The sequence below is a fragment of the Choloepus didactylus genome, chromosome 9 (assembly GCF_015220235.1).
Source record: "Choloepus didactylus isolate mChoDid1 chromosome 9, mChoDid1.pri, whole genome shotgun sequence".
NCBI lineage: Eukaryota > Metazoa > Chordata > Mammalia > Pilosa > Megalonychidae > Choloepus > Choloepus didactylus.
In genome coordinates, this window is record NC_051315.1 from 115536844 (window position 1) to 115559244 (window position 22401).

Here is a 22401-nt window from a genome sequence, read left to right on the forward strand (position 1 = left end):
AGAATAAAACCTTAGTTACAAATTAAGTCCAATCATAGGGGAAAAAAAATTTTCAGTCTAGTTTCATAAGTATAACCATTCACCTTCCTCAGAAGGCAGACATACTTCTCGCAAAAGAAAAATCCTAAATATTTATGTCAGTGGTTCAAAGCCATGAAGACAGAAGCAAGTACAATGTGCCAGAACAAGGCATCTCTGCCTCAGTCAGGAAGCTTCTGCGTTCTTCATGGCACCGCAGAAACCACTTAGAAAAATTAGAGAGAAAACATAAGTGAATGTTTACATAAACTGAAAATGGAAAAGATCTTTCTAGGCATGACATTAAATGCAAAATCTGCAAAAGAAAAGATTAGAAGAAATGACTACATTCTGTTTTTTTTAATCCAACTTTATTGAGATATTTTCACAAACTAAACAATCACCTACAGTATACAATCAGTTGTTCACAGCACCATTATATAGTTGTGCGTTCATCGCCACAATTTTTGAACATTTTCATTGCCACGCACAAAAAAGAATAAGAATAAAAATTAAAGAAAAAAGAACACCCAAAACATCCCATACCCCCCCATCCCTCCCTATTATTCATTTACTTTTTGCCGTCATTTTTCTACTCATCTATCCATACACTGGATAAAGGGAGTGGGAGCCACAAGGATTTCACAATTACACGTAGACATTCTTTTAAGACGTGTATATCAAAAGAAACTGAATGCCATCGTTAAATATACTAGTACTAAAACATCATAATGTACTAGTTGATAATGTACATCATAAATGTAATAGGTGACAGACAAAGGATTAATATACAGACTGCTTAAGATTAAGAATCAATAAGCAGAAGACCAGTATACTAATAAAGAAGAACAGGCAATTTCCAAAAGAAGAAATACAAATGTCCAATAAATGTAAGGAAAAAGTTTCATGTGTATTTACGGGGATGTAATAAAAGTAATAAAAGAAAGACAAATAAAAGTGAGACAGGATTTTTTTTCTTTGGTCCTGTGAGATTAGTAAAAAATATAAAAACCAGAGGTGATAAGGAGGTTGACTAAAAGAATATTCTAATAAAGAGACATTTTATATAATATATACCAAAAGCAGTAAAATATATGATACATATTTTTTGACCTGGGGATTTTTTTTTCTAAGACCTTGTCCTAAAAAATAATTGAACAAGTACGTGCAGAAATTTGAACAAGGTTGTGGTACTGCTTACAATAGTGCCACATGGGAAACAAGCTAATGTGCAACAATAAGACATGGCCCAATTAAATTAATGGAATATCTAGATGTGAAACAATGTTTAGCTATTTAATATTATATGAGTAAATATTTATTGAGAGAAACACTTTATTCATAATCTCTCAAAACTGGAAATAACTTGTAAATGGATCAAAAGAAAAACCTCGTGCATCCATACAATGGAATACTATTCAGCAATAATAAGGAATGAACCATTGATGCACGCAACACCTGGGGAGGTTCTCATATGTCTTGCTAAGTGAAAGAAGCCAGACTCAAAAGGCTGCATATAGTCTGATTCCATTTGTGTGACATTCTGGAAAAGGCAAACTTACTGTATAGTGACAGAGAAAGATCAGTGGTTGCCAGGAGTTGGGGGTTGAGATAGGGGTTGTCTAAAACAGGATAGCATGCAAGAGCTTCTTGGGATGATGGGACTGTTCTACATCCTCATTGCTATGATGGTTACCTGGCTGTATGCATTTCTCAAAACTCATAGACCTATAAACAAAAAAAGTTTCTTTTCCTATCTGTGAACTTAAAAATTAGTAAATTAAATTATATGGCTAAACAAGAGAGATACACCTACATACAGAAAGACTGAGAGAGATCACTTGTAGAGGAATTAAGGCTAAAGAGATTGCCAACATGTTTGGTGACATGGAAATCTGTTATAATAAATCACTGAGTAAAAAAAGCAGAATGTTCTCCATTGCAGTTTATAAAGTATGTTCCATAAAACAATAATTGGGAGAGACTCCCTGATGAGAAAGGATTTCTTAGGCAATTACAGTGTCAACAGGTCTTCTGTCCTCCCACCCTTCGGCAACCCAATAGACAATAGTATATAAAGGTGAAGAAACATTTTGAAATTAAAGAAACTTGTACACCATCACTCAGCAAGGCTGTATATTAGAGCAGAAAAATAAAATCTACTCTAGGTATTTTAAAGAAAAATGAAATTTCATACTGGGAATTTAGTACTCACAGAATGTAGACAGGGCTGCATGAGCAGCAGTGGGGCGAGGCCATCATTCTGTCCAGAGGTCTTAGAGCTGTGTGGACGTTGCAGCCACCGCTCCCAAGGTCTCCGCTGCTCGACACTCGCAAACAGGTGACCAGTCCCTGGGCTGAGTTCAGCCACTGGAACTGCTGTGGTTGTCTCTGAAACCTGGGAGCTCGTGACTAGAGACCAGGATGCCAAGCCAAGCCACTGCCACCCACTCTTCTGTGACTTTGCCTGGCCATAGAAACACCTCCTTTCCCCCTTCCCAGTTCTGCCTCTAACAGGTGGAACCCACTTTTCAAGGGAGTCAATGGGGGTGTGACTCTTTCCAACGTCTACTGTTCAGCTGGAAGGCGGGATGACAATTGACAGTGGCCATCACTCTTTGGGACACCTTTCCTGTGATCGCCTGGTTTCTTCTAAGACTTTGGGAAACTATGTAGGATAATTTCCTAGAAGCGAGCTTCTTAAGGAGAGTGATGTGCATGTTTTACCAACAGAAGAGGCAAGAATGCAGATTTCCTGTTTCTTTTTTTAATATTAAATACGAATATTTCTATTTCAGTAGATAAAAGGATGCTTAAGAGCTTTACAAAGTCTCTTAGGTCTTACTGCATTTTAATTTATCAAGATAACTTTATTAACAGAGCAAGCTATGAAATAGGCATATGGCTGTTTATATTCATGTGTGTTGCTCCCGTTAGATTGTGAGCCCCTTGAGCATAAAAATCTTATTTCCTTCACCTTTGTGTACTCCACAGTTCCTAGCAGGGTGCCTGACTGCAAGTGCCCAGTAAATGCTGAGTGGGTGGAGGTGGGTGTCCTCTATCATCTGTTGATAAATCAATTTCTCCTCTCATTTTGTAGCACTCTATTGAATCCAATTCGACAAGATTCATTCATTAGTCTGAATATTGCATTCACCAAGGAAGACCAGGGCAGATCTAATACTAGTAGGATGCCTGTTTGTTTTTCACCCATTTTTTTAATTGGATTGTTTGTCTTTTCCTTATTGATTTATAGGCAAATCCTTGGTCAGATATTTGTATTGCAGATTTATTTCCCACTTTGTGACTTGCTTTTTCACTCTATCAGTGATCTCTTTTGGTACTCAGAAGTTTTTAATTTTAATGTAATCCAATTTATCAATCTTTACCTCATGGTTAGAACTTTTTATGTGCTATTTAAGATATTTTTGCCAACCACATGCTCTTATATTCAAAAAGTTTTATAATTTTGCCTTTTTTATTTATAAATACAATCTACTTAGGATTGATTTTGTGACACACATGTTCCGGATGAATACCCAATTTAATTAGCATCATTTATTGAAAGGATTATCCTTTCCCCCACTTACTTAAACATCAGCTTTGTCATATATCAAGTGACTATATACTCTCTCTAAATATACTCTCTTTTTCCATAGATATTCTATCTTCATGCCAATATCACTGTCTTATTTGCTGTCTCCTTGTAATAAGTCTTGATGTCAGGTAATGAAAGTCCTCCAGCTTTGTTCTTTAAAATTATCTTTGCTATTCTTGGCCCTTTGTTTTTCCATAAAAACTTTGGAATCGGCTTGTCATTGTTCACAATGCTGGACTTTTTGTTGGGATTAAACTGAATCTATAGATCAGTTGAGGGAGAAATGGCGTTTTTTGCAATATTGAGTATTTTAATATATGGACATAGTACATCCCTCTAATTAGATCTTTAGTTGATTACAGTAATGTTGCAGTTTTCTGTGTTAGGGGTCTTACACATCATATGTTAGATCGATTCCTAAGTATTTCTAATGTTTGATGCTATTGAAAATTGCATTTAAATTTCATTTTCTAATTACTTATAGCTCATAATTAGAAATACAATTGATTTCTATGTTTTCACATATCCAGTGATCTTGCTTTATTCAGTTATTATTAATTCCATTAAATGCTTGTTCGTTCTTTGAAATTTTCTACCTTCACACTCATGTAATCTTTGAATAATGCCAGGTTTACTTTTCCTCTCCAATATTTATTTCTTTTATTTGTTTATCTCTAGTATGATACTGAATACAGATGGTGATGGTGGTCATCTTTGTCTTGTTTTAGAGCCCAGGGAGAAAGTGTTTTATATTTCATCCTTAGGTACAATGTTATTTGTAGGTTTTTTGTAGGTATCATTTATCAGTGTAAGGAAGTTTCCTTTTATTACTAGCTTGTTACTGTGATCCTCCGCTCTGTTTGGTCCCTTTCATAATTTCCATCTTTATACTGATATTCTCTTTGTGTTCATCTCTCATTTTCCTGATTTTCTTTGTACATATTTTCCTTAAGCTCTTTAAGGGTATTTAGGACCTTTTTTTTTTTTTTTTTTGTCTTTGTTTGGTATGTCCCAGGTCTGGTTCTCCACATTGATGGCTCCTTCTTCCTCTTTTTTAAAAATAAGAACCACTACATGAAAAGGGCAAAGGATTCTAAATTTTTACCTCTGCATTATTAGGTATTCTCAAGTTTTCCTTGGTAGAAAGATAAAGTTAGCTCTTTTATGTTCACCAGGTAAATAATTTTCCTTTGACAGAATTATAGTTTTCATATACTAAAATACTGAATAAATCTGCATAGTTGACCCATTCAAAAATGCTTGTAATTCAGGTCTCAACTTAAGTATTACCTCAGAAAGATCTTGATTATTCAAACTGAAGTAGCTCCCAAGTTACTCTGAATCTTACTGTCCTTTTATTTCATCATAGCACATGGACACTTTCTTGTTTATTTATTTGTCCATGATTTCCCCCTCCGCTCTTGCGGAATATGAACTCCATGAGAGTTGAGATCTTATTTATGTTTTTCACTTTGTATTTCCAGTTCCTAGAGTGGTACCTAGACATAAAATGTTACTGAATGAAATGCCTTTCATGGAATGGAAACAGGTCTGGTGTGTAGTACTCACTGATGGTTCTAATGCTTTTATCTTCTCCTTTGCCTGGGCCATCATTTCATATTTCTTTGTATGTTTTGTAATCTTTTGTTGAAAACTGGATGTTTTGATGCTTTAATATGTTATCACTGGAATTTAGACTCTGAGGCATCTGTTCCTTTAAGCTTGTATTCAGCTAGTGTTACGACAGAATTTCCTTGAATGTCAGGAGCTAATGTAAAAAAAAAAAAAAGGAGGATAAAAAGAAAACACCTTTCCTAGTCTTTGCAGAGTGATCTGTGGGAGTGCTCTCCTTCAGAGTTTGTCCGTACAATGAGTTTAGAGAATAGCTCCAGACCAAAGCATAGGGCCATCCAGATCTTTTCTTGGGCATGCACATGTGGCCCTAGGAATTCCCCCATTTACACAGATAGGAATGTCCCTCTTCCCTAGGAATCACTTTGCTCATGTCGTGGGCAGTGCACTGTGTGTCCTACAGCCAGCAGTCCCTTGCTCCAAGCAGCTGCTTGACTGATCTCCCACAGCATTCTGTTGGAGAGCTCTGGCAGCTGCCTTCTGTACGTGGGGCAAGTTCTGGGATGACGAACCCCTCAGGCCACCACCAGACAGCTTGGGCCAGACATACATGCTCCTGATATGTGCATGAGGGTTACTCTGCTCCCTCTGGAATTGGGACCAGGCATCTTCACTGGGAGCACGGCTGGCTCCAGGCCCAGCCAGTAAGAGGAGGGGGAGGGGCCGGCCAGGGGCCATGAGATCCTACCACTTTGAAGTCGTCTTTCTCTTGATTTGGTGCTCGCTCTGTTACTGTAATCCTTTACCTATTTTCTGGAGCTTTGAGAAAGATGTTTCTGCCTGTTCTTGCTGGTTGTTCTAAGCTTCTGTGGGAGGACAGAGCCCCAAAGTGTCTCACTCCACCATCTTGATTGGAGTGGGCTCTAAGTAAATTTTTTTTTTTTTTGAGCACTATTACTCACTTTTTTCACAAAGCCTTTAGATGAGGATTTCCTAGAAGAGAAAGATTTTAACTTTACTCTCATGAAAGATAACTCTTCTTCCACTTTTTACTAACATTTCTTCTGATTTCTTTCCTTGCTCTGTCTTTTATTTTTTAATTCTTTTTTTTTTTAACAGAACAAAACTTAATATGGGTTTTGGCAATAAAACAAATATATTGGTTTCAAAGAATTTATATCTTTTTTCCTTTTATTGTTTGGGAATCAATGAAACAAGTTGTAAACCATTGATTTGCAAGTTTCCTCTTAGTCACTGTAATCCTACTCTCAACTCTGATTGAAAAAGGGGAACCAAATTCTCAAAAGAATTAATATCTATCCTTTCCTTCTGTTTCAAAATGAGAAATTTGCCTTAAAGTGTTTGTAGGTAAGCCTAGCTTTCTGTTGGTAGAAATAGCAGCGTCCAGCTAATCACAAAAAGGCAAATGGACTGTTTATCCATCACAGTCATAAAACTGCCTGAGAACTTGCCTCATTACTACAAGATGTCCTGTTGGTGATCTGATAAACACTAACTGGGGTACAGCAGACAGAGGTAGAAGAGTGAAGTAGCTGGTTTGCATCTATGTTCTGGAAATCAGCTAAAGGACCAGAACTTAATTTTAACCTAAAAAGACTGCGGAGGTCTGTGTTTATGTGTGTCTGTGGGAATGTTCCTGAAAACATGCTCACTTGGGAAAGGAAATAAACACTTCATGTTACATAGTTTTAAATGCACACAGTTTCCTGTAAGTGCTGTAATTTATTTGATTTTTTAAACTCCTGAAACCTCCATAAAATTATTTCAAGTAGGTCTACCACATAGCTCAGTTCCATACCATACCCTTGAGCTCTCACCATCATTGTAGAAACAAAAGGTCACCCAGGTACCTCTCTCTGTCTTGTACCTTATTGCATCTCATTATAACTAGTTAAATGGCTTTACCTTCTCCTCACTTGGGAACTGATATGCCCAATGGTACATATTCAGTGGCAAGGAAGTGACAATCTCTGTAACTGAGATTGTTCAGCCGCATCAATGAGAGAACATGACTACATTTGACTTCACTATAACAATCTGCAAAGCAAGACTGACATTTTTTTAAATCTCCGGTAATCTTCACTTCCTAGTCTGGTACAAGGGCTGCAGAGTATTCCCTCAGAGAGCCCTGTCTCTGGATAGGGAGCCAGGCCTCCAGGTTTCAGACCAGCGTCCTCCAGTGTCACTGACAAAGGACTGGGATAGACTTACCTTTCCTCTAAATGTGAGCATCGATGTCACCAGGTCTGCAAAGAATTGTCTGATGTTTCTCCTGTACCTCTTTGCGCACTAGTATTTTCCCATCGAATGTCATTTTAGGACTTCCAAGGCTATAATATCACTTTCAAGTATAGCGCTAATGTAATTCAGAGGGTTTTTTTTCCTTAGTATCTGCCGGAAGCTCTGACATGCTATGTTCAGCCTGAGGAGCCCATGTCGGCCTCTAATGAGGTGAGCGAGTCTTTGCCACTCACTGGGGCCCCAGCATCACCTGGGAGTTTGTTAAAAATGCAGAAGCTCAGCACTGCCGCCCCTCCCCCCCACCCCTACTGACTGAATCCTAACCTGCATTTTAGCAAGTTTCCCGGCTGATTCAAATGCATCATCCAGTTTGAAAAGTACTAAAACAGTCCACACATCCCTGCCCTAGCAAACATGGCAACAATGCCTACGAAATTTCAACCTGCACAGGCCTGTTTGACAACTATCTTACCTTGAACATGACTTCCTTCTCTTCTCTTGCTCAGAGGCCTCTGCCCACCCAGATTTGAGAAAAACCACTTAAATGTTTGACAGTGTCTTTTGTGTCTTCTAGGAGACTGCCCTTCCCTGTACTTGTCTTTCTTGAAAGCTGCTTAGCAGTTGTGACAGATGATGTTAGAACCTGCCTGGAAGCTTGTTTGATCTAATGTCTTAATTCTATTGACTTGCTAAGCCCTCTGATTCATTATAGTTAGAACTGTTCATATTAATGAGAATTATGGGTGGGGAAACTTTATCTGTTTTAGGAAGACCTGCTGTTTGGACTTGTTAGATTCTGTGAAGCCAAGATAAGCAAGTGATTATTTCCTAAACCACACTGTATATGGAATAAAGTTTAGAAACATACAGGATACCTAAATAGCTTTCTAGTTAATAGATTTTATATTAAGTTAATAGCTTTTCTAGTTGATATTATAAAAAGTATGTAGTAATATGTTATTATACCATCACATTAAGAAACCAATGCCTGCCTTATTTACTTTTTTGGCAAACCAGTGCAATTTAAAGGGAATTTAAAAAGGCAAACAAGATTAAAATTGTGGCTTTTCACAGGGAATATACATATTTAATAATCCAATGTAATTTTATTTTCTTTAGAATCCTATAGTCATATGACTAAACTTTGAAATAATGATCTACTTGCTAAAGTATGATTTTCAAAAGATAAAATCATAACTCTTGTTCCAGTATGTAATGCACGTGTCAAAGATTTTATTCAACTTACTAATGAAGGAACCAGTAAGAGGTTAAGAAGAGCTAAATATTTACAGACAATTTCATAAAGAGGTACTACATTAAGTGGGTTAGAAACAAAACTGGTTACTGTCCTACCAGACAGCCAACTGTAACCTTTGAGGTTAGCATTTCCACTTAACGTCTTTACGAGACAAAAATCTACAAGCTAACATGTAATTGAGCTGAGAGAGTACTTTCCTCTCTCTAATCCTCAGGTGATCTTCATCTCCATGTGACATTGAAATGAGGTTTCTCCACATGTCCAAGTTATGTATAAGTTTTCTTATACACTACAGAAAACCATTTTCTGTTAAAATATAACAGTGCATGTTTAACTATGGTCACCTTCCCAGTGTGTATTTATTCTAAAATTGTGGAAGGTGAAGGTTGAAATATCGTTTCTTAAATATACCTCATGTAGTTACTCCTGAACTTCAGCCTTTTCTTTATGACTGTTGATTTTCATGCCTAGTGATCCTTAGGCCTAGATTTGTGACAATGCTAGGATTTTTAAAGTGGCTCAGAGGACGGTCATGACATGGAAAGAAGGAACGTCTCTGATAGAGTGCCCACTCAATGGCCCGTTAATATCAGGAGGTTCTCTACTTGCCAAGGTAAATCTGCTTCCTACTTTTGACTGATCTCTACAGACATTGGTGTGCTTCAGCAGGAAAATAATATTTTTGAACTTATGCGTGCAGTTTTTCTCCCCATACATATGCTAATTGTATAATGCATAGGTCTCTGTCTGTAATCACATATATTCATATTCATGAACAATGTTCCCTCCTTACTATTGGGCTTCTATTGTATGTCATCTGCATTATTCTCAGAAATCGAACTAATTGTGAGCTAGCATGGAAAAGAAGAAATATTCTGAGTGTGTTAACTAGGAAACATTGACTGATCTATAACTAAGAATTATTTTCTGGGGTAATTGAAGGGGTTTTGTTTGCTTTTGCTTGTTTTAATGCCAGCCTCTGCTTGCATTCAGAGCATTAACTGCATTTGCAAAGAAATACGTCTTGGCTTTCCCTCTGCGCCTGGCTTCAGCCCGCTCTGCCAAGGCAGCCAAGGGCAGGGAGGGCCGTCACAGCCCCAGCAGGGGACCTGGCGGAGGGGAAGACGCCAGAATCCGAGGGTTCTCGGCATAAATAGTTCCAAGGTCTGAATGCATTCTTTCCTAACAATTGAATGAATGGGTTTGTTCTCTGCCCTTCTTTCTGGCTAGCAAACCTTGTGTTGTGTTGCCCTGCTCAATAGCATTCCTCACTGAAGATGTTTGGAGATGGAATGTAAATTTGTTGCAGAAAACTGCATATGGGAATGTGATACAGGGTCAGAATTCACAAATGCTGGGAGTTCTCAGGGTTGGTGTCTGCTGTTGAAATATCTAGAGATGTTTACCGAAGGGAGGAGTGTTTCTGTTTGGCTAAGAATAAAACATTTTATTTTATGTGTTTATTTGAGCATTCACTAAAATTTGTTGTGATGCTTTGGATGGCTCTATTAGCATTCTTTTCTAAGCACTTTAGCTTGTCCGTCTTTATGATTGTTTCCTGTTATGAGATATAGAGCTCGAGCTTTTATCTAAATACTATGTTTTTTTTAACTGAAAATGAGAATAGGTACAAAAATCAAAGGGTTTTAAGAGCTTTCTGCATTTTAACATTGGAAAATGTTAATTTCATGTAGTTTTTTTTTTTTCAAATAATTTAAAAAGCTGCATTTAAACCTCAGATGGTAAATTGAATTAAAAGCTGATTCTATTTCAAGCAATATGATCTGTGGAATAATATCGGCAAAACATCTTGGGTGTCTTTATTTTAAATGTTACTTAGACCATGGAGGAATGGTAAGAACTACGTTGATTATCATGAATTTTCTTGGGAGCATTTCATTCTTTTGGCAGCATGTGAAAATTATAAGCATTAACTATTTCTGTTTTAGTCTATTTTGAAACATTCTGATTTTATTTTAACATTCTAATTTCTTCTTCTTGCTGATATTTTTATTACAATAAAAACAATAGTTATTGACTACAGAAAATTTGGGGAATACTGCAGAGCCTAAAAAAGAAAATAGACATCTGTAATACCTAAACAAAGATAAACCTCCTCTTAACATTTTAGTTTACTTCCTTCTGATATTTTATACATGTATACATTTTCATAAAATTAGGATTGTTCTTTAGGTAAAGTTTGCATTCTGCTCGATACATCTCACATATGGTTACTTTGCAAAAATGAGATTGCAGAAATGTATCTTTTCCAATGGAAAATGTGCATGCTATAATATTAAATAAGAAAGCCATATGTATTTTATCTCATTTTTGGTATAAGCAACATTATAATATGCTTGACTTATTTCTTTTCAGACTCTTTCTTATTAAAATATATGCTCCATTTTTTACACAATTTTTGCTTGTGTCTTCTGATTTTTCTGCAGTGGAGTGTGTATTGATTTTTGGTATGGGCATCTTAATTATTTCCTCTGATTATTTTCTTAGAATGCATTCCCGGGAATGCAATTATTGAGTCTAAGTGTTAGAGTATTTTATAGTCTAAAATTATTCTTCTATGGAAAGGAGTCTTAAATTTGTTTTTTGCAAAGTAAAGAATATTCTGCAATTTTGGCCCTTGTGTCTTTTCCTTATTGTGCTTTTTTATCACTATCTTTGACCTGTCTTTGATATATTTCATATTTTCCTATAAACTACACTCATTCTTCCATCTCTTCTCTTCAACACCCCCATGCCGTTTCCAGTCCTGCTGTCATTGGACTAGAGTTACCCCAGTGCTTGCGAGGGGCTCCCCACCTCTGCCTCTGTCCCCCATTGCACCGTCCTGTGTCTCCCAGCTTGCCTTTGCTGTTCTGTAGAATCGAACTCTTTTTTCCTCTGGCCTCATATGCTGTGCCACACACCTGACTGTGCAGTTCCAAAGACATAAAACTAATTTAGAATTTGGGAAAATCAAAGCAGCAGGTCCAAATCAGAGATGGCGGTTTTGTTTAGTCAGCTTTTATAATTTGTATGACTTTAGTGGGTTTAAAAAAATAATAATGTAAGAAAGTAGTTCTTGATTTTTCAAGCATTAAAGACCATATTTTTAGAAGGTATTTAGAATAATTTTATAATAATTAATTTAGAGCCCCAAATTAGAAGGCTCATTAACTATGGTTCAGGTATTTTCCTTAGAGAAATATCTAAATGTCTTTTTTACTATATCACTTTTTATGGTTGAAAATCTAACTGTATGGTTAGAAAGGGGAACAAAGCTACACCAGCAGCCAGGTTGGCTAAAATTACTTTAGCCTCACATGCTGGGGCTCTGGACCAAAATAGTTTAGTGTTCCTGATACAACGAAGATGAATAGAATTGCTTTATAAAGAATGCTTCAACCAGATGCCCGAGAATTTGGTTAACTGCAGTTAAAAAGGAAGATAGAAGGCAGGCAGGCAATATTTTACCTAGATATTGAAACAATGGTGCTAAATATTATAAATATTCAGAATAAGAGAAAGGCATTAAATTCACCCAGTCCTTGTAACTGAACATATGCTATGAGCTAGGCACTATGCTCGCAGCTTCCAAGAGTAATGCAAAGATGCAAGAGACCCTCCTTGCTGAGCAGCGTCTTGTAACTGACTCGGGGGAGAGTGTGTGAACATGTAACCGCAGCAGAAAACAATATAAGCTAGGGCCCTTTGGGTGATAGTAAGTGACTGCCTTCACATTCAGTTCAGGGAGAGGTTATTTCCAACTGTGATCATACAGGAAGATATTTTGGAAAGGAAGTAGCGTTTGAGCTTAGCCTCGGAGGAACTGATTAGGATCTCGATAGATAAAGATGGTTAAAGTGTGCTATACATAGAACGAATGCAAGATTTTGATGAAAAAGTTGTTCTAGGCTTGTGTAGGAAGACCAGATAGACCTTTTTGACTGGAGTGGTAAGTTCTAATGGCAAAGTAGTAAGAGAAAGAGAGAATGCTAGAAAACTAGATGAATTAAAATCCATATCATGGAGGACTTTGACTATCAATCTGTAGGGCAGTATTTCTCAAGGTTTGCTGTTAGGTCCCCTGCATCACAGTCACCATGGGATGTTAAAACGCTGACTCCCGGGCTACATTTCAGATCAGAATTGGAAGGCAGTACCCTGGAATCTGCATTTCAGTGATCTTCCTAGGTGACTCATGCACATTAGCCATTGAGACATCCATCAGGAAGGTGGTTGGTGAGTGCTTTGGGGCAGGGAATGGCAGGCATGAGGGGAAATGGGTGGTAACGTGACATTCAGAGGTGGGATTGAGGAAGCTGGTAATGAAGGGGATCAATGGAATATGTGACTGGCAGTCAAGGGTGATCAGAGGAAGGGAAGAGGTGGACATCACCATCAGGGCCCTGAGCTGCCACAACCAGGGGTGCTGGGGTGTCAGCAACAGAAATATGTACAAGACATGAATTTCCCTGAGCACCCGAAGGCTCACTCCAAACCTCTGGCCCTCTGCAAAATGGTTTTACTTCCACCCATAGTATAAATTCCCTTGCACAGTATTTCTGGGAGTCTCCGAAGGAGGTCTCCCATGTGCTCATGAACAAGTCTGAGCCCGCTGGTGCCATTGTTGCCCTGACACCTTGGTGCAGGACAGCTTTGCCTGGCCCATGCTGCGTGCTGAGGCTGTGACCCTGGGCACTGTGGTCTTACCCCCTGTGCCCCAGGCCCTGCAGCTCCCCGACAGTGGCAGTAGCTGACCCCATGGCTGTCACAGGAGATGCTGCTGTTCTTCTGGGTGCTCTCACCCTCCCAGGCAGCAGCACCCCTCACTGTGGTTCGGCATGTCACCATCGTCTCTTTTAGCTGCCCCAGCAGGCAAAGCAGTTCTGTGCCTCTGATTCAAGGGACATGGTCAGTGGCCCAGACCCTCTGCCATTGTTCTGCCACGTGTTTTCACAACACCCTGAACCATCCAAGTGCCCAAGCTATGTGGGATCTGGGGCCCAGAAGTATGAGGAAGGATGGATTTTTTCTCTCTGGAGCTCCCTCTGCTAGAGAGATCTCAAAGCATTGTTCTTTAGCTGTGTGTTTTATAGGTTTAGGCAAAATGACTGTTTCATCTTCTCTGAGTCCCTGAGGGCCTGGACACGAGTCCACTGGATCTGGACTGGTTGACAAGAGTAGCAGAGTCTTCTCTCCTCTGAGAGAGGAGAAGGGGAGGCTTGTTTGTGGGGTCAGCCTGGTTCTCCTCTTTCCCTCAAAGTGAGTGCTGTCTATAAACACAAATACACACACACACACACACACACACACACACCCTCAGACACACAAATACACACACACACACACACACACCCTCAGACCCCAGCAGATGGCTTTTGATCAGGCCAGTCCCCTGCAGAGGACATAGCCAGGCTCAGCTCATTCCCCACTTCATATGGCAGGTGAAAGTCAGGTCCACTTTGGATGAGGAGAGACTGAGTTTTATGTCACAATGTTTTCTTAAAGATGTAGCACATTCACAAGTTACAAAATTCAAAAGGGTATGCCCTGAAAAGTCTCCTTCCCACCTCTGTCTCCAGCCACCCAGTGGCATCTCTTTGTGTATACAAGAAAAAATGTATCAATCTATTTCCCATCCCCCCTTTTTTAATGGAAATGGTAACATACCATATACACCGATCTGTACCTTAGTGTTTAAAATTTCACATCATTTTAAAAGAAAATTAAAAAGAAAAAAAATTGTTCTTTTTACAGCTGCAAAGTATTCCACTATCTGAACATACCCTTGCTATTTAAGTGGTCCCCTCTGGATGGTAAGTGGGTTATTTCCAGTGTCTTGCTATTACACAATACTGCAATAGATAACCTTGTAAATACCACACTTTAGACATGGGACTCAGAATGAGATTGCTGGATCAGAGGATAAATAAACGTGTAATTGTTGAAGATACTGGCAAGTTCCTTTCCATAAGGGTTGTGCCATTTTGCATTCATATAGATTAATGGATGAGTCCCATTTTCCTCCTTCAGTTACGTCAAAACAATACTGTCAAATTTCTGAAAGTTTGTCAACTTTGATAGGCAAGGAGTAGATTCCCAGCATAGCTGTGTGTGTGTGCGAGGGTGGTGGTGGAGGGGGAAGGGGTAGGGGAAACCCTGCAGGTGTCCAGATACTGTTTCACATATAGCAGCGAGCACTCAATAATATCATTCAGTGGCAATAAAAACTCCCAGCAGCTTTTTAATTGTTTGCTTGCTCAAAATGCATTTTTTTAATTTTATTTTTTTAATTAGCATACAGTAAAGCTGACTTTGTTTTTGGTATCTAGTTCTATGAATTTTAACACATATATCGACTTGAATAATCAGCACCACAATACAGAACACTTCCATCACCCCTATAAACTTCTGCTACCCCTTTGTTGCGGTCGCAGTTGATTCGTCTGGGGGAGGGTGGCGGCCGGTTGCTAAATCCTAGGCTCCCAGGATTGCTCCGAGGGTACCGGCGGCGGGGGCTCTTTCCCGGAGGCGAGGGCGAGGCGGGGGACTTGGCCAGGTCCCCGGCGGGAGGCGTGCAAGTATGGAGGGCGGCGAGAAAGGAACAGGCGGGACACGTTTCTTTTAGGATGATGAAAACCAAGAGAGTTTATTAGGGGAGAGTACAAGCTTATATTGGGCCGTTTAGAGGGCGGGGTAGCTGTAAGGGTTAAAGGCTTGGATTGGTTCTGAGAGGGCGCGGAGGTTGATTGAAAAGGGGCGGGAGTTGCTCCGGTAACGGGGAGTGGGTGGGCAAGGTAAAGGGGGCGGTTTTCTCCGGCAAGCCCTCCCCAATGGTTTTTACTTTGGGGTGAGGAAATGGGGCCTGCATTCGGCTCCACTTTCTCAGGCCCGGGGGGCCGTGGAGGGCGCAACCACCCGTGCCCCACTACCTTTCCTAGGGGCTGATCAGTTCCCCTGGCCCAGGCCCGCCAAGTCAGAACTCGATAACAGTGTCCCGCATTTGTAGTCACACCCTCCCTCACCCCTAATACCTAGCAACCACTGATTTGTTTTCCATCACTATAGTTTTATCTTTTAGAGAATGTCAGGCAGATAGAATCATAAAGGATATTATCCTTGGAGACAGGCTGTTTACCTTCTGCATAATTTTCTGGAGATTTTACCCAAGTTGTTGCATGCATCAGTAGTTTGTTCCTTATAATTGCTGAGAAGTATTCCATTGAATGGATGTACCACAGTTTGTTTACCCATTCATCATTGAATGGCACTGGGGTTTATTTTGGTTTGCTAAAGCTGATGAAATGTAGTTTACCAGAAATAGACTGGCTTTTTTAGTGGGGATTTATTAGCTTATAATTTACAGTTCCTAAGCTGTGAAAATTTCCAACTCAAGTCATCAACAGGATGATATGTGGCCTCTCAAAACAGGCTGCTGGCATCCGGGACACCTCTGTCACATGGGAAGGCACATGGCTGGTGTCTGCTGGTCCTTCTCCCCTGGGTTTTGTTGCTTTTAGCTTATGATTGCTCCAGCTCATAGCTTCTCTGAGTACTTCTTTGAATTTCATCTCATAGCTTCTATATGTGTTTTCATCTTCTTATAAGTACTCCAGTAAGCAGATTAAGACCTGCCTTGAATGGGGTGGTGTTCCAGTTTGCTAAAGCTGCCAGAATGCAAAATACCAGAAATGGATTGGCTTTTACAATGGGGGCTTATTAGTTCATAAATTTACAGTTCTAAGGCCATAAAAGTGTCCAAGTTAAGGTATCAACCAGAGGATAGTTTCACTGAAGAAAGGCTGATGGCATCTGGGGTTCCTGTCATGTGGGAAGGCACATGCCAGAGTCTACTGGGCCTCTCCCAGGCTTAACTTCTTGTTTCCATTCTTCCTGCAAAACGTCTCTGGGCTTCTGTCTTAGCTTTTCTTTTTCAGCTCCAGTATGTCCTTGCTTATTTCTCCCAGGGTGTTTCTCTCTAAGCATCTCAGGGTCCCTCTTAGCTTCTTTGGGGCAAACTCTGAATTTCATCTCTTAGCTTCTCTCCTGGTTCTGGTTTCAGTGGCTGTCTCCAAAACATCTCTGGACATTTTCTCTCTAAGTATCTCTCAGCTCTCTTCAAAATGTCTCTGATTTTATCCTCTCGTAGAGGACACCAGTGAAGATGATTAAGACCCACCTTGAAGGGCAGGGTCACATCTCCATGGAAACAACCTAATCAAAAGATCCCACCCACAATAAGTCTGCCCCCAGTTTGCTCTCTAACTACTTGTTAAATTGCACTCGAAAAGTTACCACTTCTTTGTTTCTATGTTGTATTCCACAATAAAAAAAAAAATGATTATAAAAAATAATAATATTGGGAAAAAAACATAGTCTTTTATGGGGTACATAAGAGATTCAAACCAACACAGGTGGGTTACATTGCAATTGAAATAACCTAATCAAAAAGTCCCACCCGTAATAGGCCTACACCCACAGGAATGGATTAACTGAAGAACCTACTGTTCTGGGGTCCATAAAGCCTCCAAACCATCACAGGGTTGTTTCCAGTTTGGGGTGATTATTAGTAGAACTACTATAGACATTCATGTACATATTTTTGTGTGAATATAAGTCTTAATTTCTCCTCAGCATAGTTTAATTTTCATTTCTTTTTATGAGTAAGCTTAAGCATATTTTCATATGTTTATGTGACATATGTCAGTTTCTATAAACTACCCATTTATTTTACTGATTTTTCTTTTATTAATGGTGATTTTTATTTTAGACAAGTTGGCTAGGGGACTGACAGGACAGTCAGGCTGAAATGTACAGCATTCCATTAAAAAAGGCAGGACTGAAGACTTAGATTTGAGACTCACACTGAAGGAGGGTGAATAAATGAAGCCCTGGACCCAGACAAACTCTTCAGTGAGAAAACACATGAGGCTTGAGGACAGAATCTGTGGAAATGCGCAGGTTTCAGATGTGGAAAGAGTAAGAAGCTCTAAAGGAGGAAACCAAGAAAAGACATCTTAGAGGTCAGAGAAGGGTCAGGACGGGGCAGAGTAACCTCGATAGAAGCTGAATATTAAAGATCTGCCAAGCAGAGGGTTTAAATCCACAGGACACAGTGTTCAAGAAGAGGAGAGAATGTCTCTTTCCAAGAATTCCAGGCAAAATCCCTAAAATTCATTCAGATTGGATTGGCCTAGGCCACGTGACCATGCCCACAGCAGTCACTGTGGCTTGGGGGACACAGTGCATTGATTGGCCTACCTTGGTCATGTCTCCAATTCTATAATTTCCCAGAAACTCATGGATCCCCAAGAGGAAATATGAGGCTGTTGGGTCAAAGACATAGATGCTAAGGAAGTAATTAAGGGATATCTAGTAAGTGGCCCTTGAGCGTGGTGTGTCATCCAAGTCTGTGGGTTTAGATAGCAGCTGTATTCCAAGTCGAGGCAGGGGAGGCAACAGGTATAGAAAATTCAAAGAGTTTGGCTCAAATGAAGGATTTTTCCTTTGTGTGAAAAGAAGGCAACATCAGTGGTACATATTCATAGGCACCATGGAGACAGAGACCATGGAGATTGCAAAGCCTTGGGGGTAACTGAGGGGAGAAGATGGTGGCAGAAGCAAGAGTGGCTGAAGCCACAGGGACATGAGGTGGCAGAGACTGTCTCCTCACATCTGCCTTGCTCCTCTCCCATCCGTTCGAGTCATGTTGCTCCCCAGTGAGAGTTCCTGCAGAGGCTCCCCATTGCCTCCAGGATGTAGTCCTTATGAAGTGGGTGGGACTTGAGGGCCCCACATGAACTGGCTACTGCCTCTCTTTACTCGTTACTCTCCAACCACAAGGGCCTGTCGAGATTCACGTGCTCATCTCTTTCCTCTTAAATAACAATCTTTGTCTGTCTCTCCACTGTCTGTAAGCTCTGCAAGGCAGGATAGTATTTGCTTTGTTCACATTGGATCCTCTAGCCCAGGGTCTAGTGTAGACCAGGGACACGTAAATTGTAATGGGAAGGATAGATGGATACCCAATAATCTGTGTAATTTGCTGTAGGTTCAGTGATTATTTCTATTGTTCACCCAAATCATTTTATTAGAAATTAAGCAAGAGAAATAATGAAGGAAGAGCTCCGGAGTTATTAGAAAATGAAAGACCAAACTTTAGAATTCTGTCTACATAGGAGAAAAGAGTGGAAGGGAACTTGACAAAATATAGATAGTGGCTAACTCCAGGTGTGAAAATGTGGATCTGTTTTTCTTCTTATACTTTTAAGCGTTTTACTGCAATGGTTTTCTGCAGTGCATGTGGATTATTACTTTTTGGTGTTTTCCAGATTTCCCAATGCATTGGGGAAAATGTTTTAATTTTTCAGTTGTCAATTTTCAAAATAATCCACATGAAACTTATGTATGACAAGACCACACAAGGCCCTACTTCTCTGGCTTACATGTATTTATCCATTAATTATATTAAGACTTCACCTTCTAGTAAGTTTTGAAATGACAAGACTAATGAAATAAAAAAATGGGTGATGTCAGCAGTTAGAGGTATTTTGTTAGGCATTTTACAAAAGGAGAGAGAGAGAGAGAAGAAGAAGAAAGAAAACCACAATCTAAAATGTTCTAAAGAGTGGGATTCATTAAATTAAAGCATGGCACATCTGCTCAATGGAATCCTATTTACGCAGTTTGAAATTCTACCTCTGAAGATGGAGAGCAGGTGCCAAGGCTGGTGTGGTGGAATTTCAGCACCACCACATCCAGAACGTCTTCTCGAGCCACCCCAAATAAATGTACCCGCCAAGCAACAATAGCGTGCTTGCGGTGAGAACGTGCCTCCCCAAGAAGCCAACTCTTCCCCTCTAGCCAGCTGCAGCCCCGACCCCTGCTACCCAGAAAGGAGCCACCATCTTTGTGAAGACTGTGACAATACCTGTGCCAAAATGTGAAATAAAAAGTAAAGTAAAATTGGAGGAGGAACATGTGATTATAGCTATGTATTAAGAAAACAATATAGACTATATTCCCAAAGGTAGAAAAGCTGGAAGAAAATGCAGCAGGTGAATTGCATGCTTGCATTTGAGAGATGGGTTGTGCTTATGTTTTCCTGTTTTCCCATTTTGACAACTTTACACATTCTTTAAACATGTGCTGTGAAATAAAACAATTAAAAAGTATTGTAAACCTCAAGTCAGCTGTATCTGGCTGGCATCCGGACCGTTGCAAGTGAGCACCCCTTCACTTACACTCTTCTCTTTCCCCTAGGACGTGGTGGGTGGTGTCCTGATGACAGCGCTGCTCATCGCCCTCACCTACCCGGCCTGGACCCTCATCGACTGCCTGGACTCGGCACACCCCCTCATCCCAGTGTGCGTTGTGGTCGTGCTCTTCTTCCTGTGTTACAATTACCCGGTGTCCGATGACTACAGCCCGACCAGGGCAGACACCACCACCATCATGGCCGCTGGGGCTGGAGTGACCTTAGGATTCTGGATCAACCACTTTTTCCAGCTTGTGTCCGAGCCCGCCAGTTCTCTCCCTGTTACTCAGAACATCCCGCCGCTCACCACGGGCATGTTTGTTTTGTGTCTGTCCAAATTTTCGGTGGGAATCGTGCTGATTCTCTTGGTCCGTCAACTTGTGCAAAATCTCTCGCTTCAAGTATTGTACTTCTGGTTCAAGGTGGTGGTCAGGAACAAGGAGGCCAGGCGGAGACTGGAGATCGAAGTGCCTTACAAGTTTGTCACCTACACGTCAGTTGGCATCTGTGCAACCACCTTTGTGCCAATGCTGCACAGGTTTTTGGGATTACTCTGAGCCCACTGGGACCTGAGAGCCCAGGCATAGGAAAGTTGTTGGGTGGACAAGTCTTGACAACTCATTTTCCTTTGGGGAAAAAAAAAAAAATCCTTAAGTCACATATCTGTTCTGCTGATATCTGAGAGAAATGACGCTGCTGTGCAAAAGGGAGAACTGTTTCATAGGGGCCATGAGTCAGTAAGTGTTGTGCTAGAGTGGGGCTCAGGCAAAAGCCACAGTCAGGTTCTCCAAAGGCTCCCCAGCCTTTCTGTTACACAGACTTTGCGTCTAGCTGTGGGCTGGCGGGAGTTGAGGCTTAGAGGGCGACGAGCCCCACCTGCTTCTGGGAGAACCGACAGAGACAGGGGCCGAGCTGGGTGGCTGGGGGTCGAGCAGTCTCTTTTCATTACGACCTTGACCCATGCTGAGTCTCATCTCCGAAATTGGAACTCTGGTCTGGGAGAAAGTGTGGCACATCGTGACCCTGTGTTCCTTGGACAGCGTGACTTTGTTGTCATCATGATGCAACTAGACTGTGCCTGCTTGGGCGGCGGACGGCTCTGCGGTCTGCCTTACTGTGGAGAGGTGAATGGAGGGGGCAGTGCCACGGGGTCCTGGGGAAGAACCCGCTTCCTTAGGAGTCTGTGCGCCTCCCTCCTGCTCTGGGTGCTCCTACTGAAACAGTGTCTGCTCGTCCTCATTCAGGCTTTCTGCAGGATCCCAGGTGCCATCACTGTACTCTTCTGATCCATGAAGTTCACTGGCTGCTCCCACCCTGCCGGGCATCCTCTAACATGGGAAAGCTCCACGGGCGGCATCCGTGCTTCACTGCGCATCCTGCACTCTCTTGTTTCAGAGTGACTGGGGACAAGCCCTCTGCCGTTTTTTCAGCTTTCTTGGCTTCTTAGGAATATGGAAGGCTTTGTTGTCTACCTGCTGCAGAATGAGGTTGGTTCCTTCTGGGGCCTGACAAAGAGAAGACCTGCCTCCCGGACGTTGCGCCTCCATTTTTCAGTTACTGTCTGTAAATCTGCTTTCTCAGCTGCTGAGTGAGTCAGTAGATTCTCAGTAAGGGGCTTCCCTCCAGGTCTTTCCACCTCTTACCTCATGGCATCTTCAAGGGTAATTAATGTAAGAACAACTTCAGTCTCTCTTGGAAAAACAAGTCAACCAAATACAATACCCCTTAGGCAGGCAGTGTCCTCAGTAGACTTAGGACGGCCATTGTTATGCAAACTCCAGAGGGTTCCCTCCCTGGGTCCCTCTTCAGCTCCTAAGAATAAGGCACAGGTACCAATAGTTTTTTTAAAAGTTTGCTCAAACATGTATTTAATCAAGTAACCTTTGGGGTATAGTGTCCGCACCACTGAGGCGAATGCTTTATAATCTAAATTAACAATCTGTAGTCTGTGCACACTTCCGGAAAACCAGTCCATCTTGAAACGTGAGCTCTTATCTCTGCATCCAGTGTTCAAAGTAAAAACCACATTTTCCTGATTTCTAATCTATAGCATGGCCTTTTTGTGGGGATTGGATGATCTTTGGTGTTTGACTTAGTGCTCCAGTTTCTCGAGAAGAATAATTTTTAGCAAACCATCCAGTTTTTCCCTCAAATTCTTTTCACGGTTCTGATAGCTAGAAGGCAGGGAGCAAAATGACCTGCCATTCGACTGTTTTACGTCAAGCTCTGACCAGTCTTTGCAGCACCATGAGAAAGGAGGCAGAGCCCTGCCTTCCAGGGAATCCCTCCCGAGAGCTGCTCCTGCTGTGCACGGGTGTTGGACGGAGCCTCTGCTCCTTCATGCGGCGGCTGCCCGGCCAGTGAGCTCAGCGCTGGACAGTATTTATGCAAAATGATTTTAGTTGATTTATCTACAGCCAGCCGAAAAAAAAAAAA

General features: G+C 40.9%; 1 protein-coding gene across 1 annotated transcript in view; it reads left to right on the forward strand.

The window, feature by feature from the left end:
* SGPP2 (sphingosine-1-phosphate phosphatase 2) overlaps positions 1–22401 on the forward strand; it is a 143626-nt gene extending 121225 nt beyond the window's left edge. The window contains exon 5 of the mRNA XM_037850234.1: positions 19971–22401. Within this exon, the coding sequence (XP_037706162.1) occupies positions 19971–20522 (552 nt within the window). The 3' untranslated portion in view covers positions 20523–22401. The remainder of the gene's footprint in view (positions 1–19970) is intronic.